The sequence below is a fragment of the Onychostoma macrolepis genome, chromosome 24 (genome assembly GCF_012432095.1).
Source record: "Onychostoma macrolepis isolate SWU-2019 chromosome 24, ASM1243209v1, whole genome shotgun sequence".
NCBI classification, from domain to species: Eukaryota; Metazoa; Chordata; class Actinopteri; order Cypriniformes; family Cyprinidae; genus Onychostoma; species Onychostoma macrolepis.
In genome coordinates this window covers 17,390,252-17,416,828 of record NC_081178.1, presented here as the reverse complement: position 1 = coordinate 17,416,828, position 26,577 = coordinate 17,390,252, and the positions used below count along the sequence as shown (strand labels likewise).

At 35.2% G+C, this 26,577-nt stretch overlaps 1 protein-coding gene across 6 annotated transcripts in view; it reads left to right on the top strand.

The window, feature by feature from the left end:
* myripb (myosin VIIA and Rab interacting protein b) overlaps positions 1 to 26,577 on the top strand; it is a 240,122-nt gene that overhangs the window by 211,065 nt on the left and 2,480 nt on the right. For 5 of the 6 annotated variants that reach the window (XM_058765739.1, XM_058765742.1, XM_058765743.1 and 2 more), the window contains 11 exons: positions 1,523 to 1,603; positions 2,731 to 2,828; positions 3,113 to 3,193; positions 4,518 to 4,697; positions 7,107 to 7,296; positions 7,707 to 8,353; positions 9,411 to 10,484; positions 20,821 to 21,006; positions 23,322 to 23,483; positions 23,588 to 23,680; positions 23,781 to 23,853. In XM_058765739.1, the coding sequence (XP_058621722.1) occupies positions 1,523 to 1,603; positions 2,731 to 2,828; positions 3,113 to 3,193; positions 4,518 to 4,697; positions 7,107 to 7,296; positions 7,707 to 8,353; positions 9,411 to 10,484; positions 20,821 to 21,006; positions 23,322 to 23,483; positions 23,588 to 23,680; positions 23,781 to 23,853 (2,865 nt within the window). The remainder of the gene's footprint in view (positions 1 to 1,522; positions 1,604 to 2,730; positions 2,829 to 3,112; positions 3,194 to 4,517; positions 4,698 to 7,106; positions 7,297 to 7,706; positions 8,354 to 9,410; positions 10,485 to 20,820; positions 21,007 to 23,321; positions 23,484 to 23,587; positions 23,681 to 23,780; positions 23,854 to 26,577) is intronic. The other variant, XM_058765740.1, reaches the window with a different exon arrangement.

Sequence of the window (26,577 nt, the reverse complement as noted above, 5' to 3'; positions counted from 1 at the left end):
ATTTGTCTGCCTCTGAAGTGTCTTTGAGGTGTAGGGACTCTAAAAGTGTGTGTGAGTTCTTATAAATTAGAGAATAATAAAGAGTGAAAAGACTGTTCTGTGCACTGATACACTGGCAAATGCCTTGAATTGGTTCCACATGTTTATTTTTATGGTTTATGTGTTTGTGTGTGACTCAGGTCACATATTGTCCTGTGGTCACAGTGTAAAACTGTGCCATTATCAGTTTGTCAGATGCACACTCACTGTTTCTAGATTTTCAACTTGTTTCTTTCAGCCAAATAAAGGGCTATTCTTAGAACTGATAGTCTATGTGAGTGACTATGCTGGTCTGTATCAGTTCTTGTGTACACGCAAATGAACTGTCATTTCCTAAATGAACTCATTTGAATTCTTAATGTTTCCAAATTGAAAGCTATTTCATAGGCCTGCTGTGTGAGTGAGAGACCCTAAGCTACGAGCCAGACTCAATTTGATCTGCTTTGCTGTGGATGCCAGGATCTGTTGCATACATTTATATGCATGTTTTGTGAGTTTTTTTTAACCCATATGAGTTGTTTTAACCCAATAAATAAAAATTCGTTTTTAAGTTGTATTTCCTTAAATTTTATTTTATTTTAACTATTTATTTAAAATTCCAAAACAGCCATTTCTGATTATTTATAAACCATTTCATGTTGTTTTTATTATGATTATTTTATTTTACACAATAATAAAATAAACTTTCTAAAGGTAATTACTCTCTTGTCATGCAGTAAATATGACAATCTATGCACGAGTTGTAATGTTATCTGTTAATTGCTGTGCTCTGTCTCTATCTGATACATTACATATGTCACCTGTGTTCTGTCTCTGTATTTCATTGGCCTTGCGTGGGGCGGTTACAGGCCAGATAGAATGTGCAGTGGTCTCTTTCTCTATGCTGTTGTCATGGTGATATTGAGCTAGCACTTTCTTGAGGTCAGCTGAAAAAAGAAAGTGAAAAGGTAACCGTCTGGTCAGGTAGACACAATGACGTGTATTCCTACTTAACGGTATCGTCTCTCACTTGTTTCTCACAGCTAACATGGCAGTTTTGACCCTCAGCAAATCTGTGCCACATTGTGTTTAGTCACACATAATAGAAGGCTCCTACACTATTTTTTTAAATGTATTGATTTTATTTTTATTTTTTTTTAGTAAGTGTACTGCATGTTTGCAGTTGAATGAGTCATTGGGTTTGCTTAGCTATAATTTGTGAACAAAACTGTCTTCAGAAGTCAGCTTTATCTGACAAAAGTTTCCTTGAGGATTCATATATTAAGTTCATTTTATTTTTGTATTTTGTGCTCATTAAACTTGATTAGCTTGTGTGTGTTTTGAGTATGTTGCTAAATCTCTGAAAATTTCTCATCAGTTTTGTCAGTTTGATGTTAAGTTTAAGTTGTAATTAAACATATAACCAGACATGTCCAGACAAACACAATTTTGTCTTGAATGTTTTGATTCCTTTGATTTATGTCTATCTCTCTTGTTTTTTTAGAAGTGAGTGCTCATGAAGGCAGTAATGATAATGGCAGTGTTTGTGATGGCAGTGACTCCACGCTCTACAGGCAGAGTGAAGGTAACATGAAAAATCAATGTACTTCTGCTCTCTACACGTTTTCACATTTCAGACCCATAAAATAACTTTAAATCTGCCAGGTTCTCAAACCCACACCAACATAAAGCTTTCTTTACCTTGATTTAGTCCTTAATCTCCGTATTCCTAGGTTAATATATTGAGATTTTTTTTTTTTTTTTAAACAGCCATAAATAATCAAATTATTGTAAAAATGGGAAACTGAGACTTGGTCGTTTCTATATCTTATTTACCTGATAGGTGAATCATCACATTTACACTACTGTTCAAAAGTTTGGGGTCAGTAAGATTCTTTAATGTTTTGTTTATAATAAAGTCTCTTATGTTCACCAAGGCGGCATTTATTTGATTAAAAATACAGTAAAAGCAGTAATATTATGAAGATAAAAATATATTTCAAAACAATTTATTTCTGTGATGGCAAAGCTTAATTTTCAGCAGCCATTACTCCAGTCTTCAGTGTCACATGATCCTTCAGAAATCATTGTAATACTGCTGATTAAGAAATATTTGTTGTTGTTATTAATGTTGAAATCAGTAGAAAGTTCTAAAAGCACAACATTTATTTAAAATATAAATATTTAGTAACTTTTGATCAACTTTTCCTTGCTGAATAAAAATATTATTTCTTTCAAAAAAAAAAAGTTACTGACCCTAAACTCGTGAACAATATAGTACAAGGTAATTAATCTACATGAAACCCAAAAGAATGTTTGTAAGTGCAGATTTATTGAATATAAACTGTTTGTGTGCCTTTCAATGCTCGTAGAACTTGCATCAGGCCTGACAACAGAAGACTTTTTTAAACTTTCCCCTTGATAACTCTAAACTTAAAACTCCTTCTCTACAGATTCAGACACACAGAGAATTTTGGCAATATGCCCTGTGTTATACTGAGTTACCTGTTGGCAGGAGGAACAAGGGCTCTTGACTATGAGTGTTGGTCAATTGCTGTAGTCGCTGCTGCACTCGAACAGTACATGCATTACTATGAAGATTAGCACTCGACACACACAAACACAAAACACACATACACAGAGAAAACAAGTAGCTTTCACTGTGCATCTAGTTTTATAGACAGAGTTGTAACTTTGTATATGTGCATACAGGTCACAGCATGGCAGACACGCTCACCGTTGCTCTACGTGTGGCAGAAGAGGCGATAGAGGAAGCCATCACTAAAGCTGAGAGCTACAGAGACAGTCTGGTTAGAGACTCCTCTTTATATATCATCCAACCAACCATCAGTTCATCCTTCATCCACCCATCCAAGTATCCACTTATCCATCAGGCTTTCATGCTTACATCCATCTGTTCTTCTGAGCACCCATATAAGGCTCCTGCATACAAATATCACTTTATTTTGCAGATTTTAAATGTTGTTGACTCATCCATCTCTCAGTTTCGACCATTACTCATGTTCCCTGAATAAATAACCGCAGTTGCACTTTTCTCTCTCATGGCTGCCTCTCTTTCTCTTTTATATGACAGGAGAAACAGAATGAGGCTCGCTATTTGCGTGACCACAAGGAAGAACTTATAGAGGAACTTGCCACAACAATTGTTCAAAAAGTAAGCTGTTCTGTTACAGAGAGAAATACAGTGTAATGTATAGTAACTGTGACTGCATCCCAATTCACTTAACTTGATAGCTTAATAGCTTGACTCTAAAAGATGAGGGGAAATCTCACAAAAATTATGTTCAGGTCAAAATTCACCAATAATAATAATAATAACAACAACAACAAGAACATATATGCATTTCAAACGTGTCAGGGTCAGTAAGATTTCTTTTTTATGAAATTAATACTTTACACTGCAAGGACACACTGATCAAAAGTGACAGCAAAGACCTTAGCAGTATAATGCTACAAAAGATTTCTTCTTGCTTTTCTTTTCAGCTCTCTATTCATCAAGGAAACATGAAAAATGTATCACAGTTTCCACAAAAAAAAAAAAAAAAATGTTTTCAACATTAAAGAAATGCAAATTGGAATATTCAAATGATTTATCAAGGATCGTGTGAAACTGAAGAATTCAGTTTCAAAATCAGCTTTTAAAATTATAATATTATAATAGAAAACCTTTATTTTAAATTTCTTACAATATTTACAGGGTCAGTAAGAGTTTTCAAAATCTTTGTTTGATAAAATATACAGCAAAAAGTGCAATACTAAACTTTTGAAGGGTAGTACATATGACCATGATTTATTAAGAATTATAAAGAAATAAGAAAATAAGGAGAAGAAAATTAGGGTTAGGTTAATGTTAAGTTAATACTGTATAATACAGTGATGTATTTATATATACACTGTTACAAACATACTACCATTATTGCAATTTAAATAATGTATACCATTGGTTTTCTTTACATTTCAGTAATGAGAATACCATTTGGCATTGTAAAATTGCAAAAAAATAAAATAAAATAACAACATCTTAATGGAATTAAAAATAGGCTTTATTTCCAATAAGTAAAATATAATTTCCAATTCATTCTTATTGTGGTGAAATATGTACTTGTTATGTTCTTGACTGAAGATTCACACATGTAATTCTTAGGTAATGAGAATTATCTAGTGAGTAATTTGCTTATGAGTTCATACAGTACATTTCAATATCCTGTGGCAGTATAACTCAAATTCCTTGACACGTCAACTTTATCTTGTCACAGCTCCACTGATGAAAATTAGCCCAAAAGCTTTGATAATCCATCTGTAGACATTTGGCATGCTATTTTCAATGCACAATGGTATGGTTTGAGACACACTAGTCTTAATCTTGCATTCTACACCATATAGTTTGGATATGAATTCCATATAGTGCAGCTGTGAATCAGGATGTAACTCTTACCCAGCTGTCTGTTTTTCTTCTTTTTCCATGTCTTTCTCTCTAGATCATTCAGAGGGGAAAACGGTCTGAGATTCAGGCTGAATATGAGTTTGTATGGCCTCAGAGTAGTGAGCTTCCTTCCTCTACCTCGACACAAAACACACACACAACGCTGCATTCACACTCCACCTCTCAGCACGGCGCAGTAGCACAGACCGACAGTACCAGCTCCTATCCGCTGTGGGTAAGAGCATGTTAAATCTACCTTAACATGCACATAAAATACAAAGTTTATGTGTTTTGCAGTGCTTATTTGATATTCCTGACCTCATCTGTAACATATATACACAATGTCTTCTGCTGCAGCATGCAAAAACAATAGTGTTAAAAATAATGCTGGAATCTTTGAAAAGCAATGGCTGTACTACAAGAGAGAAGAATACTGATAAAAGCTTATTTGTCAATAATCACACACATTTTAGTGATATTCAGTATAGCTGCAGTATAAAAATTTCTAATGGGAAATCACAGTAAGTCAGAAAGGTATAAATGCAAGTCTCTAGCACCCCCTACTTGTGAAACTCGTTTAATGCAACCTGCTTGGTTCCTACTGCAAACTTTTAACTACAACCAAATGCAAATTGTGCATAAAAGAACAGTTAGTGCAGAAAACTGTCAGACATGTGTAAATTATAACATAATGATTATCACATAATTACTACTGGTAATTACTATTTTTGAGTAACTCAGTAAGTACACTATTGTAAACTACTATAAGGTCATTCTGTGTCAAATCAACCAAATTTCAGAAACTTCCCTGGCAAAAATAAATATTTGCAAAAATATGATACTTTGTTCTTTTAAAGAGGAATGTCTGAAGAACAAATATTGTTGTATCTCGTTTCCTTCTGTCAAAACAACTGCATTGAACATAACTGTCAGAGTGCCATAAATATTATTTTTCCCAAGTTTGCGTGCCTATAACTCAAGAAGTATTAAAGATATCGTAATATGATTTTAGATTCTAGTTCTTAATAAAGATTTATTTTGGAAGATTCATTTTCAAGGCCCTAAATCATTCAGTCCCAAAGACAGGGGGATCTCAGTGAGGCTTTATATTGTTGAATATTACCCATTTTCAGCACTTGAAAACCAAATGTTGGTCACTTTGTATACAGCTGATACTTAGTAGGTAACAAAGTAACAACATGTATATATATAAGCATGTATTAGCATGTAGTTAGCATGTTGCTAATCATGTTTCTAGCATGATTAGCATGTAACTAGCATAATTATCATGAAGTTAGCACGTTGCTAATTATGTTCCTTGCATGATTAGAATGTTACTAGCATAATTCTGGCATGTAGTATGTATATTATTAAGAACTAGAATCTAAAATCATATTGTGATATCTTTAAGACTACTTGAGTTATAGGCATGCAAACTTTGGAAAAAGAATATGTATGGCACTCGGACAGTTATGTTCAATGCAGTTGTTTTGACAGAAGGAAACAAGATACATTTCTTTCAACATTATTTGTTCTTCAGACATTCCTCTTTAAAAGAAAAGAAGTATCATATATTTGCAAATTGATCCACATTTGGTTTTGACCACTAAAAATGTGTTCAAATTAACGATTTACTACTGGAGCCATATTGAAATTCCAATATCTCTGGAACTGAACAATATAGGGCCTTAAAAATGAAGACTTCAGAAATATTGTTAAGACCCAAAATCTAAAAGGGCATTAAGATATCTTTAATGCTTGTTGAGTTACAGGCCTGCAAACTTTGGAGAAAAAACTGAAATGTGCTCTTTCCCCATTTTTGAACGGTCTACCATTGGCACATAATGCAACAAAGATTGCGAAAGTCAACAGATTTTACAAATAAACCTTCCAATCTCTGTGTGAAAATAACATTATGATGCTGCCATCCTTCTGAAGTCATTTTTACCCCCCTGTAATTTGGTTCTGAATCTCAGGTGAAAATTGCCATTTTGACCCTCCTCTACAAAAAAGCGGATTATTCATTAAATATTCATCAGTGACATTTATTATTTTGGCTTTCATCACTAAACATGTTTATCTTTCTTCAGAAAAAAATATTAGCAAAATCAAAAATTTAAGCCGGGGACCGCTGGTTGAGTTGACAAGGAATGACCCTATAATAACTATCTGCCTACACAAAGACATTGACTGAACTGTTTGTAAATGAGATACCTGTATATTTCCATGTATGTTATTTATTAAAAATTACAGCAAAACAGTAAGAAACAACAAACTATGTCTATTATCAATGTTGAAAACATTTGTGCTGCTTAATATTTTTGTGTAAACCATGATATATTTTTTTCAGGATTGTTTGACAAATAGAAAGTTAAAAAGAAAAACATTTTTTGAAATATCAAAAAATAAATAAGTAAATAAATATATAAATAAATGAATAAAGTAACATTATAAATGTCTATATCAAATGTCAATTTATTGCATCCTTGCTAAACAAAAGAACTGATTTTTCTTTTTTACAATAACGTATATATTAATAATATATAATATTTTTTTTTAATAATTTTTTTTAATTATTGGTTCACAGTTTCAATCATTTTAAATGACGAATGTTGTGCATGTGGGTTGGTGGACATGTGTTTAGAAGTCAAGATCAGCATTCTCTTTGACAAGTGAAGATTCTCCAGAGAAGGGCCCTGAGGTGGGCATGGCCCCAGGGGTCCCGGACAGTGCTGAAGTAGAGACAAATTTCCAGAACTACTCTTCACTCAGGAGAGAGTCCAGAGCATCATCACTTCCTGGGTGGAAGAGTGTTGACCGCCTGGACAACTCTAGTAAGATACACACACACACAAACACACACAGTATTCATCATTAGAACAAAACTTACATATAGAACATGAATAAACCTTGATTTATTTGCAAGATGGAAGACTGTTGACCAAAAATTTTTAGTGAACTTTCCCTTTAAAACTGAATTTTGACTGGGTGCAAATTCTACAAAAGTGACATGTTTAATTCTGTTTTGAGTGTCAATCAAACATAACTGCAAAAATTATTTCACATCTGGTTGGTATTTAAAAAATACACACTTAGAACTACTACTCAACTCGAAATGACACCTAGAAAATGATCCCCACATAGAAAATTGGCTTTTTCTCATTTTGTGATTGTATATGTGACACACACACACACACACACACACACACAGATCCTCTATATTTGTCTGTATCTCTCTCCACAGGTGCGTCTTCAGTCCTGCAATCCCCTGATGGTAACTGGATCGCCCTGCAGAGCTCCCAGCATTCCCGGCCCAGTCTGCTGACCAAGCGCAAGAGTCTTGTTTTCAGCGTGCTGGAGAAAGAATCAGGCGTTGTGTCTGCGTATGACGAGATGGGCTCTGATTCAGATCCAGAGGACCAGGGGGGCTGGGGGGCTGCCCTGTTACAATTTCGCAGACATCTCTCCGATGAAACATACTATACTGACTCTCAACATGACCCTGAATGGACATACACCCAACACCCACCCGTTACCTCACCTTCCTCAGGTCAGTACACCAACACTGAGACTCTGAACTCAGACTCGGAGACGTCTCCTGCCCCATCCACTCGAGCCCGCAGACCAGCCCATGGTATGACGCAGAAGAAGAAAGGGCCACCTGAAGCACACCTGTATACACCCTACAGACATCCCACAAACAGTGCCGCTTCGCCTCTACTGAGGCCAGAGGTGCTGGATGTGAACTTTAACCCCCATCTGGGAGGGGACAGTAGTGACGGGGAGGAGCAGAGCGAGCAGGTCAAAAGATCACGGAGGCGCAGAAAGAGCAAACGCGAGACATCAGAGCACAGCCGAGCACATAATGCGCTGTACAGCGCTGCCACAGCGGTGAGAAAAACTACAGCCTTCTGGTTGATCAAAAAAAAAGAGATTATTTTGGCACATATAGTGGTTGAGATTTGGACTATGGTATGATAAAGATTTGACATCTAATTTTGCTGCTGCTTGCATATCAGAGCTTAATATTTGCTTATATTTCAGTTAGGTGTGCAAAAACTAACTAGCAGTGACCTTAATTATAAGATTTTTTAACCCCAACTACATGATTATTATATTATTGTAATGTAGCCTAGATTATTATTATCAACTTTAAATATTACATTATTATTATACAATAGTAATATATTTCCTGGTGTAATTTTTTTTAGCTAAATTAGTTTTTTAAGGCATTACGGTTAAATTAGGATCTGTCCGTCTGGATCCATCCATCCTTCGGATGAGATGTTAAACCGAGGTCCTGACTCTCTGTGGTCATTAAAAATCCCAGGATGTCTTCCTGGCCAAAATTTGCCCATTGGCTTCTGACCATCATGGCCTCCTAATCATCCCTATACGCTGATTGGCTTCATCACTCTGTCTCCTCTCCACCAATAAGCTGGTGTGTGGTGGGCGTTCTGGCGCACTATGGCTTCCGTCGCATCATCCAGGTGGATGCTGCACACTGGTGGTGGATGAGGAAATTCCCCGCTTCCATGTTAAGTGCTTTGAGTACCCAGAAAAGCGCTATATAAATGTAACGAATTATAATTATTAATTATAAATTATTGAGCTTTTCTGTTAGTGTAAAACATTTAATACACTTCTCCTTCCACCTGGAAAAATGACAGTTTTGTCAAGAGTAGCAGCAACAAGTCAGAAATTATAAAATCATTGAAAACAAAAAGTAAGAAAAGTCAACAATTTGAATGTGGTTTATATTTGACACCAGTAGGTGGCAGTGCAGGACAGAGTTTTGCTTTTATTGGCTTACAATGTGTGGATATCGTTTAAGTCCTTTATCTCAGTCATAAAGTTTTTATTTTATATTCTTTTTTTTTTCTTTTTTTTCCTCATCAATATTTCTCTCTCTCTCTCTGATCTTCTCAACTGTCCCTCACATTAACAGGAAAACAGCTCCATGCTCCTAAACGCCATGATGATGCGCCGGCAACAGAGCCAGGAGAGCCCATTCCCTCTGAATTACCAGACTTCAGACACTGTGACCCCTCCTGACCTTTTGACCTCTGATGCCATGACCCCTGAACCTGACTATCAGAACACAGTGGCTCACAACTCTAGTGCTGCTAGCCCACCAATGCAGAGCCAACCAGGGGCCAGCAAACCAGAGTTCAGTGTTCAGGGCCCTTTGCTCAGGGGCTCCTCTGTTAATGAAAGCCTGGAACAGGAACTGAGATCCAAACTCTGTGAGCTGGTTGGCCAAGTCAGTGAGAGGGATGTGATATCATCTGATTTTGAACCAATCAGTGAAGTGGGCGACAAGCAAGAGGACCACGTAAGGGAGAAAGAAAGTGAGAAACTGAGACCAAAGGAGAGACGTGAGAGCAAACGAGACAAGAGGGAAGGAAAGTCAAAGGACATTGGGAATCCTAGTGAAAGACAAACAGTTAGAGAGATGGACACAAGTGATGCAGTAAGACAGATAAATATAGCGAGAGAAATGAAGAGAGATAGAGAACGACAAAAAGAAATTGAAAGACAAGTAGAGAGAGAGAGAGAGAGACAAAGAGAGCTGGAGAAACAAATTGAGAGGGACAGAGAAAGACAACGAGAGATCGAGATCCAGGTTGAGATGAAACAGGAAAGACAGAGAGAAATGGAAATACAGCTGAAACAAGAGCAAGAGAGACAATCAGAGATTGAGCGAGAGATAGAAAAGAAAAGGAAAAGCATACGCATGGAAAAAGAGAAATTAGAGCCTATAGTGAGTATGGAATCCAAGGAGGAAGAGAAACAGGAATCCTCAGGTAGAATATTGGAGCGAAATAAGAGTTTGAAGGAAGACTACGATGAAACAGAGAAGCCATATGAGGAAAAGGTGAAGAGAATATCACCACAAAGAAGCCACTCAGAGACAGGGTCAGAAAAACAAGAACAACTTGAGACAAAGACAACAAGGTCTTCAACCCCATCTCCAGACAGTGCCCCCTGTGGTCTGGAGGAGCCAATGTCTCCATCAGAGGTAAGCCTGTTCCACTAAAAGTTCCCACTTCATCTAGACTTTGTTTTAAACTCTAGTGAACTGCCTGACCAGACTCCAAAACAGTTATTCAGCTAAAGCTGTAAACATATTGACAGTCTGAACAACTTGATTCTTTTCAGACTGTTGCTGCACCATGGCCTTGGTTAATCTGAATTTACTGTAATGTAGTTACTTATAACATCTTTTGCAGCAAAAGAATGTAATTTTAACACATTCTAGATTCTACAGTGTGTAACATTGTTGCATAAGGTATGTTTCAAGCCTAAAAAAGGCCATAATGCATTGTGAGAAGCTCATTAAATGTTTGATGCAGTTGAGGGAAATATCCTTTGACATATAAATACATAGACATATAAATACATGGCTCACTGACCGCTTTGGCCCATTGCTGCGAAATAAACAGGGGAGCTGCTTTTTTTTTCTTTTCTTTTTTTTGGGATAAAGTTGCAATTATGTTTACATTTCTTAATCAATTCCCTTGCTTTATGATCCATAGAGTACAAAAAAGTTCTGTCTTACTTAGAATCTCGTTGTCACTTGTCGAACATAGATTTGATTTATTTTTCTTGTTAAAAATTGTGAAGACATCCCTAATGTAATATAATGTATTGTACATAAATTGTGCATAAAGTTTTTTTTTTTTTTTTTGCAAATGACTAATACTAGTAATTGACCATGACTGAAAAAATTGTAATAGACCTGGCAAATACAAATCAAAAAGTAAGGTATTGTCAGTCAGTTTGCTTTCTATATTTTTATAGCAATGAAAGGATCCAGGTATAGGACAGACCATTACAGAAACAATTATAAGATTGTTTATAAGAAAAATTATAAGATTGATACTGTATTGATTTCAGAGGTGAAATTAAGGTGTTAAAGCATAGAAAAGTAACAATAAGGTATGTGCAGCAGATCTGTATCTGTATCACTATCTGTAGAATCTAAAAATGATTCTATCTGTTGCTGTGTCTCAATTCAGAGGTTGCATCCTTCAAAGGCGGCATACAGCCAGTTCAAATGCTCCTTCAAATGCAGCCTTGAAATGCACCCTTTATTTCCCAGGCCATGAAGCATACAACTGAAGGAACATTCACAGCCCAGACTATCCTAAGATTCATTGCACGTTGGTGACAATAAGTTGTTGGGTTTTTTGAGAGAGAATGCCAGATTACATTTTTAATTGCAAGTAAACAGTTATAACAGTATTCTACCAATATTGGGTTTCAACATAGTGGAATATCCTATGACACAAAACACTTGAAATTGGTTTAAATGTTGATTTTGTTGAAGTTGTGAATTTATAGATAGTTTATACTTTTTTATTATATACATAAATGAACCAAGGTGAAAATATTTAAACATGTTGTTTTCAGACAAATTACTATCTGAGACTATCTTTTAAAAAAAGTACAAATGTTACTGATGCTCATCAATGGCAGCTGTCACGGTTGCTAGACGTCAAGAGCAATCCTCTGTAGAATAGACTGTCCCATTTAACAATGCCCCGCCTGACTTTTTCAACCTTCAAAGACAGAGACTTTTAAGTTCACATCTTTCAAAGGATGCAGCCTCTGAACTGGGACACTGAACTGAACGGAAATGGGCAGATCTTAAACCGGAAGTACTTCAAATTACATGGGAAGCCCATTTTAAATGCAGTTATGTTCCCTTCATAGTTTTCGTTGAACAAATATGCTTTTTGTAACACATAAAATTATTATTTTTTTATTCAAATTTGTAACATTTCTTAATTTTATAAAACCATAAAATAAAAAAAATGTTTCCTTTTATTTAACATTTAGTATTAAAATTTTAAATAAAAGAAAAAGTTAATTTTTTATTATTTATTCTTTAGTTTTCTATATTCTTTATTTTTTAATTTTTCAGAGGAGCTATGTTTAAACAGTTATGTCTGAACAATCATCCACACCCTGAAATAAAAGGACTCTATATAAAATAGCTCATTAGAGAACATGGAAGTTGAAAGAAAATACTCAGTGGTTGACAATTGCTAAAACTACTTTTATGGTAATTTAAATGCAAATCAATAAATTACAAAGAATAAATTACAGACCGGCTCTGGGAGAGAATGAGACAGGGAAACATATATTGTGTATCACATCGTACAAGGTTTCAAACGGAAACTAAATAGAAATATCGGTCCCACTTTATATTAAGTGGCTTAAGTACTGTGCATTTACATTTAAATTAATAATTTGGTACAATGCACTTATTGTGTACGTACATGTTTTTACATTGTACTTATATTTAGAAAAATACCTGCATGTAATTACATCAGGTAATTAATTTCTATAATTACATTTGTAAATAGCTGCAAGCAGCAATTACGGGGCCAAGCACTCCAGAGGCAAAATGAGGAGCTGAGCATAGCATGGAGCATCAGACCAATGAAAAATGAGTAATTAAAGTAAGTTTAGGATGATTTTAAGCAAAATGGCTGAAAAATCATAAACACCAATTCTGGTAATATGATTAAATGGCTTATCACTTTTGAGCAATAGGTGGTGTTGTTATCAAATCAATGTGGTGTGTTCTGTGTGAGGTGACAATTACACACACAAAGTTTGGTGTCAATATGTCAAAGCTTTGCAGAGATACAGCCTCAGACATAATCTGGCATTATGCCTCAAATTTGTTGCGGCACTATACAAAAATGGTTTTATCTATCAACGCAAAATCCATAACTTTTTGTCAGCATGGTCTGAAGATGATTTCATTCGATTTTCGTGAAAATCGGACCAACGGCCATGGAAGAGTTCGAAAAAGTAGGTTTTCAACATAAATCAAAATGGAGGACAGGAAGTTCAGCCCACAATGGCATAATTGGTATCTATGTTGTTGGCATGACCCAAGGAATTGTAATGATTAATTACAATAGGCTAATGCAATCAAAAGTTATTAGCAGTTTTGTAAATTTCATAATTCATAGTTAATGAATGGTTTATCACTCTTGACCAATAGGTGGCGCTGTTACCAAATTGATGTGGCGTGGTCAGTGTGAGGTGACAATAGCACATACAAAGTTTGGTGTAAAATATGTAAAAGCTTTGCAGAGATACAGCCTCAGATGGAGCTTGGCACCTTTCCGGCAAATTCGATGATGCATTAAATGAAAACTGTTTCGTATATCGACACGAAATCCATAACTTTTGATCAGCATAGTCTGAAGATGATCCGAGTCAAATTTGGTGAAAATCGGACTAATGGTCTAGGAGGAGTTAGAAAAAGTAGGTTTTCAACATGACTCAAAATGGCGGACAGGAAGTTCAACCAATTTGGCAAAATTGGTATCGATGTTCTCGGCATGATCCAAGGAATCTATCAACATCAGTCACATTACAATAGGCTAATGTAAGCAAAAGTTATTAGCATTTTTGGACATTTCATTATAACTGCCCCCCAAATTTTTGAGTACCATCAGGGCATGGTGCCGAAGACATACCGAGTTTCATAATGATATGTCAATGCGTTCGTAAAATATAGCATTTTACGACAAAATTCAAAATGGCCAATGCCGAAAATGGCTGACATGGGAAAATTAGGTATGGTTTGACTCGGCAAGAGTTTTGTGATTTTTGGCCAAACCATTCAGAAGTTATAAGCAAAAATAGCCATTTTTCATATCTCCTGACCACTAGGTGGCACTGCACCAAATCACTGCAGGTAGCCTTAAGGCATGCTTTTTATAAAACACACCAAGTTTGGTCTCAATAGACCTTGTCGGCGTTGCTGGGAACGCCCACAAAAACGTCATATACGTTTGTGCCGTGGGGGAAAACAAACCATTCGAACCATTTGCGGAGACTTTGTTAGGCGCTTGATCTTTACTTTTTGTTATGATTTCGAAAGATTTTTGCTTGGTGCAATGCCGAAAAGTTTCTGTGTGGCGTTCTGTACCTCTAATAAGTAAAAAAAAAAAAAAACCCCGATCTGAAGATTTATATACTGCCGAATAAACAGACAGAGGCAACACAATCTGAGTGGGTAGCACACAACATCAGAACTCCGACAGCAGTTACAGATATACAACATATGAAACATATCAAGCTTAATATTCATATTTATATGCACTCCAGATAGGCTAAGCTACCCTTCAATCACCTGTCATTAGTCCCGTCCCGCCTGCACCGCAATCCAATTCTGATGGGGCTTACAGCAACCCCCCTTCAGATCAAATGAATGTCACTGTCTGATATTTTGTGATGTAAATGTCATAATCTATTAAAACATTAATTTCATATTATTATACACAATCCCTTATGAAAATTAACAATATTGCCATAGTAAAAGTAGGCTAAAAGTTTTTATTACCAGTTGTAGCCTATAACCACAGTTTTACTACAAATACCATGGTTAAACTATGGTTAGTGTAGCAAAACATGTTTAATTTTATTTATTTTTTTTACCATGGTTTACCTATGGTAACCATGTTTTTGGTTGTAACCACGGTTAATTTTTGTCAGGGATATTTTCATGTTATTTTATATCTTTTTATTTTACAGTGTAAAATAAACGACAAATGTTTACCACATTTGTTTACTTTCACAAGCCTTCACGTATAGGTTTGTAGTAAGCTGTCTCTTGCCCGGAGACTCAATCAGGTAACAAAAAGTGTCGGGAAACGACACCTCTGGCCATTCCGTTGGGTCGTTTGGCCAGTCACAGATACCGTACGGACAGTCCGACCCAATACAGCTCAGTTTTTTAACGTATCTTGCTCTGTCGAGCAACAGAAATGATTTTTTGTAAAAATCACCATGCTTTTCCAATGAGGGGGAAAGGATCGTTTTTCCCCACGCTGGCTCAGCCCACACAGCTATGACGCGACACAGACCAAGACTATACGCAAAACCATTGCGGAGATATAGCGTCACATCCATTTTTGCATGCTCTTTATAGAATTCATTTGTGCGTTATTCGAGAACGGTTTGAATTATCAACTTGAATTCCGTAACTTTTTGCCAGCATGGTCTGAAGATGATCTGAGCCAATTTTGGTGAAAATCGGACGAACCATCTAGGACGAGTTCGAAAAAGTAGGTTTTACAAACAATTGAAAATAGCGAAAAAACTAAACCTTACAATTTAGATTGTGTCCATTTGACTCAGCATCAGCCAAGGAATCAGAGGAAAAATTAATTTTCCTTCTGTGCCTTACGGTTCAAAAGTGATTAGCATAATCATGAGTGAAACTTTGGACAACTTTAGCACTAGAGAGTTTGAGTTAGAGACTCCAAATTTGCTATGCTATCAGTGTGCCAAATTTCACAACTTTCCCGCAAGCGTTTCTATGGGATACCATAGACTCAAGAGCGGAAGAGGAAAAAAAAGAACGGCAACGGATACAATAGGTTTCATCGCACCTTCGGTGCTTGGCCCCTAATTACGCTGTTGGACCATCCCTTACCCACTCTTAAACCTACCCATACCACCAAACCTGTCCCTAACCTTACCCGTATCCCAACTCAATAGCAGCAATACAATATGAACACAATAAGTACATTGTACTTATTTTTTGATGTAAGTACATAGTAATTAAGGCCACTTAATATAAAGCGGGACCGAAATATCAAATAGTAAATAATGTGTATGATACAGTACCCTATTTTAGTTGATGAAATAGTCTCTTGACATGACACTTGAACTGAGGCACTACAGCAATCTGTCACACCACATTAAAGAGCATCAAAACCACATTTATTTTTTGTATTTTGGGATAAAATTGACAAAAATCAGACTTTAAGACTTTGTTTCAGCATAAATAGTAATAAATCAAATTAAAAAAGTAAATAAAAAGTATGTATGCATGCATGTGAAAGTATGGTATTTGGGGTAAAAGTTTGCCCACTGTTTCACCCCATTTATATGATTTTTTTAACAAAACTACAAAACTACTTTTAAAATAGTAAAATGGTACAAATGTGTAGTTCTATTTTTAAAAAAGGGTATTATCATTTGAGTGGATTGTGCTACAGGCAACAGTATATTTGTAAGAGCATATAGGCGGTTCACTGTGGTTTGGAATAGAGTCCCAGTTCACTCTCTGATGTGAATGTCAAGTGATATTATGCACCCAACTTTCCTTTATCCAGTCTAAAAAATAAACTGCACTCAGATGTTAAGCTGAGGCTTAATGTCATTACAAAAGTGGGATGAGTTTGTGGATCAATATCCTTCGTTGATCCTAAATCAACATTCCTGTCAACCAATTTCAGCCCTACACCTAAAACCAGAGGCTAGTGATTGGTTGAATGAGGTTCCAGGAATATCAAAGGATGCTGATGTTCTACTTGTGTAAATTATGTGGTGTCTTATACAAGAAGATGCCTGCTCCTCTAGATCCTTCCGGCACTCTTTCAAACCCTCAGACTTACATTTATTTTACTGATCGAACTCAGAATGAAGATCTTCGCTCTCATTTGTGATGAGAAGCCATGATCAAGCGCACACAGAAAAGCACGTCTGATGAAAGCTCAATTCTGTGTTGCCACTTCAGACTTGTATTGTGCATGAGGCAATGTGTGACGCATGAACCAGTCTGCAGAAATGAATATAGAACCTCTCTAGATGTTGTGAGGACATCTATAGGATGCCGACAAGGGAATGCACACAATAAGAGTAGCACTGTCTTCCTCTATGGATCCTCTTCACCTTGCATCTGGTCCTGTCTTTTCATTTCCAGCTGGCTTCTTGTCCATTATATTAAAGGAATGGTTAAACCAAAAATGTTATTTCATCATATACTGACCCTTGTGTCTTTCCAAACCAATATGATTACATACACAATACACAAACACACATAGACACACACACAAAGAAAAAACTTTGGAGACTGTTATCCATGCTCTTTATGACTTGCTTAAAAATGTGGTTCCATTAGGAAAAAATATTATTTTAAGATTTTAAGAACTGTTTGCTGAATTTTTTTTTTTTTTAAGAACAAACAAAAACCCCTTTGGAACCCTAATTTCTTTAAAAAACTTAAAACTTATATCAGACTAATTATGGTCCTTGAGTTCAGCTCACTGATTTAATGATCCAGCTGACCGAAGGGGAGGATTATCATTGATTAATGAAAATGTTAAATAGCATATGACTTTGAATATAGTGCATAAGGTGCATTGACCACATTTAGTTGTGGTGTATTTGCATCCTTTTTGAAGTGCAGAACAGCATCCAGTACAATCCTCAGAAGTTCTAATGTGTTCCATAAAAAAAAAAAAGAAAGAAAGTCATACAGGTTTGGAATGGCATGAGAGTGAGTAAATGATGACAGAATTTTCATTTTGGGGTGAACTATCCCTTTAATTGTTTGTCTTTCATTTCTTGTATCTTTCTTTCCACTACCCTTTCTGTATGTCTCTATCTTTTTCTCTCATTTGTCTTTCTGTCCAATCTCTCTCTTTGTGTCGGTTTCTCTCTTTCTTTCCACCCCTTCCTGTTGGTTCAGGAGGCTCTGAGTGATCGTGCCCTACAGCAGAGGCTTCAGTTACTCTCCTCTCTCTTACAGCAGGTGAGATACATCATGATGAGAAGACGCAGTAGAGCTGGAGAGATGCCTCCTGAATCAAACATGTAGTCCATTCATACTCCGGCCTCAGAACCTGCTCATGTCGTTGTAGAGTCTGTTAGAGTCAGATACACACAGTGGGGGGAAATCTTCCTTTAGATTTATCTTACTGGTGGTGATATTGAGAACAGAATAACAAAATATCTGTTTTCTATTTTAATATATTTTAAAATGTCATTTATTCTTGTGATGGCTGAGTTTTCAGCAGAAATCATTCTGGACCAAAAAACCAGTCATAAGTCGCTGGGTTTATATTTGTAGCAATAGCCAAAAATACATTGTATGGGTCAAAATTATTAATTTTTCTTTTATGCCGAAAATCATTAGGATATTAAATAAAGATCATGTTCCATGAAGATATTTTGTAAATTTCTTACCGTAAATATATCAAAAGTTAATTTTTGATTAGTAATATGCATTGCTGAGAACTTCATTTGGACAACTTTAAAGGCGATTTTCTCAATATTTTGATTTTTTGGCACCCTCAGATTCCAGATTCGAAAAATTGACACTTAAGACTGGTTTTGTGGTCCAGGGTCACATATGCTAATTAGTTCAAGAAACATTTCTTCTTATTATCACTGTTAAAATCAATTGTGCTGCTTAATATTTTTTTGTGAAAGCCATGATACTTTTTAAGAATTCTTTGATGTTTGAAAAACATCAGTTTGAAAGAACAGCATTTATTTGAAATGATTTGTAACACCATCATTTGTTACTGACCCCAAACTTGAATGGTAGCATATATTTGCATATTTGTTTGCAAACCTGTTACGTACATATGAGACATGTCTAAATATTATGTAGAACCTTTAATCATATGATTGTCCAACTATAAGAATTAAACATCAAAATTTCAATAAACATATTCATGAGTTTATAGGTAAAGTTTGTAATAAAATAAAACATGGTAGAATGGGTCACGTGAATGCTGGTTTAATTCAAATTAAATTAAAGATTCAGTAAGGGTGGGATGACAGACGGGCTTATTTGTAAATTTATGTAATATGTTATATTTTGGTTATTGTTTTACATTAACTTTGGCAACTAGATTCAACTATGATTAATATAGTTCACATTAACATTTAGGAAAAATCTTCTTTTCTAAAGGCCTAAATTATGCAATTTCAGTGGTGTCACAATTTTATTACTTTTTTATTATGCAGTAATAATGTTGATTGAAAAATGTGGGACACAGCTGAATGTAACTTTAAAAATGTTATATTAAAATAATTGAACTTAGATCATTTACAATATTTAAATTAAAACAAATCAAAATGATTAAATTGTTTTATTGTTGCATATAATATACACATCCTGCCAAAAACCTGTACAGATTTTTTTTTTTTTTTATTAAACTATTTCGTGCTACAGTTATGTCAATTTTGTGTTAAATTATTATCTTCTCAAAATAGTTGTGTCATGTCTAAAGAACATGAGATTTGTGTCTTTATTGCTAGAACATTTAGCCTAATAAGACACCAGTTTTTCCTACCAAATTCCACTTTTAGACAAGCATCAATACATTATAAACGTGCTCTACGTTTTATTCAATTTTAAGATTTCAATATAGTGTGAATGTGGTCTTTGAGTATCTTTAAAATTTTCATTGGGTGTTATATTTATTATTTAGCTCTGTACACCTATCTTTTTTCTGCATGTTCCCTCAATATACAGGTCCATTTTACGCACACACAGACCCTTTCAGAGCTCGAGCCACTCATGCTCTGAGGACTGAGTTTGGATCAATTATTTATGTGATCAAAGCATAAACCAGCCCAACCATTAATTGATTCCTCAAGTATTCATTACTGAATCACACTGCTCGGCTCTTTCTTCCTGTCTCTTTCATTCTCACTTTCTCATCTTGAAAAGTCATTTTATCTCATCATATTACCCTCTCTCATGTGTGCTTACTGTCTTACGTACAAACACAAGCACGCACATCAACATGTACAACTCATATTGATGGCTTAGTACTCTAAATGAACTCTGATGCCTGTTACACTTTGAAAAACGTATTGACAAGAACAAATGTACTTCTCATCCACTTCCTTCATATTATTACGATGACGTGCGCTCTGGTGTTAGAGTGAGAGTTTCTGGCACAAAGTGTCTTGACCCGTTATCTCTTATAGAAATAGTTTAGTCAAAAATGAATATTCTGTCTTTATTTTATCACTCTCATGTCCTTACAAACCTGAATGCTGTCCATTTTTTCTATGTTCCACAGGTAAAATACATTGTCATTATTAAATCACCCTCATGTTGTTCAAAACCCATATTTAGTACAGAGTATTCATTTTCATTTGATTTGTGTATGTTGATGGATGTGTGTTACTCACTTTAAGACACCCTCAACAATGACCTTTCATCTCTGAGATGTTCAAGCGTCTCTCATCCATGTACATTCACATCACACTCTTCTTCTCCCATTATCTTCTTATTCTGTTCATTGATCCAACAGCTCGAGCATGACGAGCAATACATCCCAGCTTAATTAAGAGTGAGATCTTAGGTAGCGACATGGAAGTTGTGATCTGGCCAACATTTCAATTTTTGAAATATTTTTTGTTATTCTTTTATTAATGAATGTTTTTTATGGCTTTTATGGAAATTTGTTTCAAGAGCACCTGATATGCATTTGAATTCCAGCAGTTTTGCATATCTATTTATCAGTGGTTTTCTCATCTGTTTTATGTGTTCTCTCATGTATATGGAGCAGAAGTACTCCGCTGCATCTTTATGCAGCATCACCACCGAGGTTCTGAAGGTTCTGAATGCCACAGAAGAATTACTTGGAGAGGCAGAAGGCAAAGGTCATGACTCTTCTCCGGCTAGCACACCCATGTCCCGGGAAGGCCTGGGCAACAGGAAGCTGGACCAGCATCTCACTAAAATGGAGGAAAATGTAAGGTTCATTAATAGACAATGTTAATATATTGTTTTTGATTATAACCAATAAATTATAACCATTGAAACCTACTCTACAGAAAAATATTCTCTTAAAGCCAAAACAGGTGATTAAAATATAATCTGGAAAATATATATATTTTACTTTCACTATTTTTCTACCCCAGGAGTACAGGTAAGCCTGAAGAGAAAGATTTTCAGTTAAATTCATAATAATGTTATATTAATATTTAAATTCATAAAAATATAAATATTGTTACAGAACAGGTACAGTATTTATTATTTTTATTATATTACACTGTGTATTATTTACATTATATGATAATAGATGACATATTATTAAAGATTTTTTATTTTTAATATTTTGTTTTTATAACAATAAGAATTGAGAAATATATATATATATACTGCCGTTCAAAATTTTGGGATCAATAAAATTTTAAATGTTTGTTGAAGTTTTTTATGCTCATCAAGCCTGCATTTATTTGATCAAAAAAAAAAAACAGTAAAATTGTGAAATAATATTATTATTGATTTAAATACAATGGTTTTCTATTTTAGTATACTTTAAAATAATTTATTCCTGTGATGCAAAGCTACATTTTCATCAGCCATTACAGTCTTCAGTGTCATCTGATCCTTCAGAAATCATTCTAATATGATTGATATGATTTATTATCAGTGTTGGAAACAATGTTGGTTTTTGCTGCTTCACTTTTATTTTTTTGGAACCAACCTGTGATACTGTTACGGGGCGAACGAGACATGAGGCTTTTATTAAGAGACAAGGTCATAAACACAGGCAGGGTCAAAACATCAGCAAACAGGTAAAACACAGGCAAGACAAGATTAATCCTAGGGCGTTGGTCTTTGATCAGCAAACAATATCCAGAGGGCTTGAGAAGAGGGGTAGTCCAATAACGTGAGCAAAAGTCCAAACGAGGTACAAACAGAGTCCGAACGGGGAGACAAGGATTAATCTGAGATACACAGGCAGGAATCGGGAAACAAGGCAATAAACTAGATAAACTAGACATAGAAAACACAGAAGGGCTCCATAATGTAGCTATCACTGGGAGAGCGATATACGCTAGACAGTACTGGAACTGAACAGAAACACAGAATGGCTCGGTAAGGCCGCTAACACAAGGAGAATGCTAAACACAGAACAATACTGGGCGATCTGACTGAGGAAGTCCATGGCTTAAGTAAAGCGTGTGATGGGACTCAGCTGTATGATCAGTGCAATCAGCTGTGTGTGGTCAGTGCAATGGATGATGGGAATTGTAATCTGAGGGTGACGTGCAACAGTAGTGTAGTGCAAGAGTCAATGTGGTGAGCGAGTGACCTCTGGTGGTGAGTGAACGGAAGTTCATAGACCGGATTCGTGACATACTTTTTCAGGATTATTTTGATGAATAAAAAGTTTAAAAGAAACAGCATTTATTCAAAATAGAAATCTTTTGTAACAATAGACACTACTGTTCAAAAGTTTTTGTAAGAAATTAATACCTTTATTCAGTAAGGATGTGCTAAATTGCTAAAAAAAAAAAAAAAAGTGTTAGCATTTATGCATCATGCAGTTCTCCCTTTTCATCTGAGACATTCTGATGTCTCTCTTATGGACGCCTGTTTCCACCACTGAATAAAAAATTTGTAGATATTAGATATAAACTCACAATTGTGACTTTTTTTCTCAGAATTTGTATATATAAACATATCAGCCCTACCCCCAAAAACAAAACTGGATTTAACACGAGTTTATATCTCATAATTCTGAGAAAAAAAGTCAGAATTGCGAGATATAAACTCACAATTGCGAGTTATAAAGTCAGAATTACGATTTATAAAGTCATAGTTGCAAGATAAAAACTCGCAATTCTGACTTTTTTTTCTCAGAATTGTGAGTTTATATCTTATTTCTCAAAATTTTATATATAAACTCGCAATTCTGAGAACATATTAGTCCCCCACCCCCAAAACTGGATTTAAAACGAGTTTATATCTCAAAATTCTGAGATATAAACTCGCAATTGCGAGTTATAAAATCAGAATTGCGAGATATAAACTCGCAATTGCAAGAAAAAAAAATCTGAATTGTGAGTTCTTATCTTGCAATTGTGACTTTATAAATCGTAATTCTGACTTTATAACTCGCAATTGTGAGTTTATATCACGCAATTCTGAGAAAAAAAAGCAGAATTGTGAGATAAAAAGTCGCAATAACCTTTTTTTTTTTTTTTTTTATTCAGAGGTGGAAATGGGCTTCCATACTCTCTGATCTAATTTTGTGGTCATGTGAACTGTGTGCAGGTGTATTTGGCTGCAGGTGCTGTGTACAGTCTAGAGGGGGCGCTGAGTGACTTAGAAGATTGTGCTCGCAGCATCAGCAGCTCCACCACAGAGACTGAACTGGCCTTCCTAGAAGATCAGGTGGCCACTGCTGCTGCCCAGGTGCAGCAGTCCGAGCTCCAGGTGTGCGCTTGCATGTGACATAATACAGACCGGTACCTAAATGTGCTACTGAGACAGTATCAAACTACCAAGTGTAAATTCAGAAGTTTATCTGTTCTCTGCAGATCTCAGATATTGAGGCAAGAATATCAGCCCTCAAAACTGCAGGTCTAAATGTAGCTGCATGCACACGGTTTTCCAAGTACAAATCTAAACCGGTGAGTTTAATCAACATTACACTTTTTGAACTTTAAAGACACATTCAAATTTAGTTAATGAGTTTAGAATATTAGTGATTTAATGTTTTTCCTGCATCAGCCCCAGACGCTGGACTCGTCTCGCCATCAGAGGAGAAAGCTGCCTGCTCCTCCTATCAGAAGTTTGTCATCAGGTATGAACACACATATACCGACATTTAATACTTTAAAAGGGATCTCATCCTTATGTCTCATGTCATTCTAAACCTGTTAGAGTTAACAGACTTTTTTCCATGGAGCAAAACTAAAAACTGTGTAGAATGTCTAGAGGGCTTGTTTTAATAACAGAGACAGCAAATAAGACAAAAAAGCACTATAACAGTGGTCCATACTTGTGCAATAGAATCCATATCTTTTAAAGCCATATAGCTGTGTGAGGAACAGACTGCTAAAACTTCTCCTGGCCTTCTGTATTCAGTTTGAATATAGCATGTCAAAACATGTTGTGCCATGTTTCTTGTTCTCATGTTTCCTGTTTTCATGTTTCGTCACTGATGTGAAATCGAATGGTGGAAGGGAGAAATTTCTTTAACCTTTGACCTTTTTTTTTCTTCATATTTTAAGGAAATTCCATGACATGCTCTTAGTAACATGTGAAAAGCTGAGGCTGCTACACTTATTGAAAACCACAGTTATTGAAAACCCTTTGACTGAATAAATAAAATAAAAAATAGCAAAAATTCTAAAGACAGTCAGTAATATTAGTTAGTAATACTTAAAATAGATGAACTATAGTTAATTTTCTAGTTGTGTTCTGCTTTACATTTGCTCTAATATTTCACAAGGTTGATATTACGTCTAGTTGAGCTTCAAAAAATGCTGGGTTAAATACTGGGTAAAATATGGACAAACCCAGCAATTGGGTTGTTTTGACCCAGCGGTTGGGTTACTGCCCAGAAAGTTGGGTTAAACATTTAACCCAACTGTTGGTTGAAAACAACCCAATCACTGGGTTTGTCCATATTTTACTCAGTATTTAACCCAGCATTTTCTAGAGTATCTCTAGTATCTCTGAGGTCAAAGCAACAGTCTCAAACTCTGATTGAGGAATCATGGTCTTGAAAAACCAATGTTATTCTCCTCCCAGTATTGTTTAATGTGAAATATCTTTAAATATCTCTAAAGAGGCTACAATGCCCTCCACGGATAATGCTTTCCAATTTTCAGAAACTCAAAGATGCGTAAATCCTACATGCCCTTTAGGAGCAGTACCCTGTGTGATGTATGTGTGATCATGTGGTTTGAACCTGCTAACAACCAGAGGCAACAATTTAATGTGGTTCAGAGAAAAGAGCACCTTTTTTCTTCCACTGACGTTAAGCTAGGGGGAAAAAAATCTGTTTTCACACCAAGTGACATTACACATTTTGATTTCAAAAGAAAGGTGGAATGAGCAACCAGTGAAAAGGTGTAAGACTTAATGCACCATGTAGAGTGCACTGGGAGAAGAAAAGAGAAGAGGGTCCATTAGAGAAAAAAACATAGAGTCAGCCAGCAGTATTATCTCTTTTCCTCCCTCATCTTCTCCTGCTTAATCTTCCTGCTAATTAACAGGGTTTCTCTTTAGGGCTGGCTATTGATATGACCATGATTCATCTTGATTCTGTTATTTCACATTAGCTGCAGCTTCAAAAGACAAACTTACTTATTCCAGTTCAGCTGTTTGCGACACAAATCTACCAATAGAAGAAGACGGTAACAGCTTGTTTGAGGCCTGAAGTGGTTCTTTAGTCAGTGATGCATGTTGTAACATTGTTTGATAGCTCTTTTCTCTCAATACTCTTTTGTGCAGTTGGGCAGATTTCATGTCCATACATGAGAAAGCTAGACAGTGTGTTATGTGTTGACATTAAAGGTATAGTTCACCAAAAAAGGAACAATCTGTTTTTATTTACTCATAAAAAAGTCATGCTGGTTTTGAATGACATTATGGTATGGAACATAAAAGATGTTTTGCGGAATGTTTATGTTGCTCTTGCACTTAAAAGAGTCCCATATGACTAATACTTAATCTTTATTTTCAAATGTATTTTTAAAGGTGAAAATGTATTTTTATTATGTCATAAATTATTAAATTAAATTGCACCAAATAAAATTTTACCAGTCACCTTCACATTTTTTTTTACTTTATGACCCCTAAATTATATCACAATGAATTTTATGTTAGAAATGAAAAACCATAGAAAAGATCTACTCAGGCTATTGTCTGTATGAAATTGCATTTTTAATATATTTTCAATTAAATTAATATATCTTGTCAAGACATTCTACTGGTAATTTAGAGCTATGCTAATGTATGTTCTTAGTTCATGTTAATTCATACTGCATTAACTATTATTAAAGCTTGTATCCTCAACAAGGCTGCATATTTGATTAAAAAATACAGTAAAAACAGTAATATTGTGAAATATTATTCAAATGAGTAGTTCTCTATTTTAAAATTGTTTATTCCTGTCATGGCAAAGCTGTATTTTCAGCAGCCATTACTCCAGTCTTCAGTGTCACATGATCATTCAGAAATCATTATAATATGCTGATTTGCTGCTCAAGAAACATTGAAAACATTTGTGCTGCTTAATGTTTTTGTGGAAACTATGAATCATTTTTCTCAAGATTCTTTGATAAATAGAAAGTTCAGATCAGCATTTGATATATCAAATTTTTGTAACATTATAAATATCTTCACTGTAACTTTTCATCAATTTAATCCATCCTTGCTGAATAAAGCTATTTTTTATAAATTCTTACTGCCCCCAAACTTTCAATGGTAGTGTATATGTATAAATTGACATTACATTAACATTATTATTGTTTATTTTTTGTTCATGCTAACTCTAGCGTTATTGTATCTTATAAGT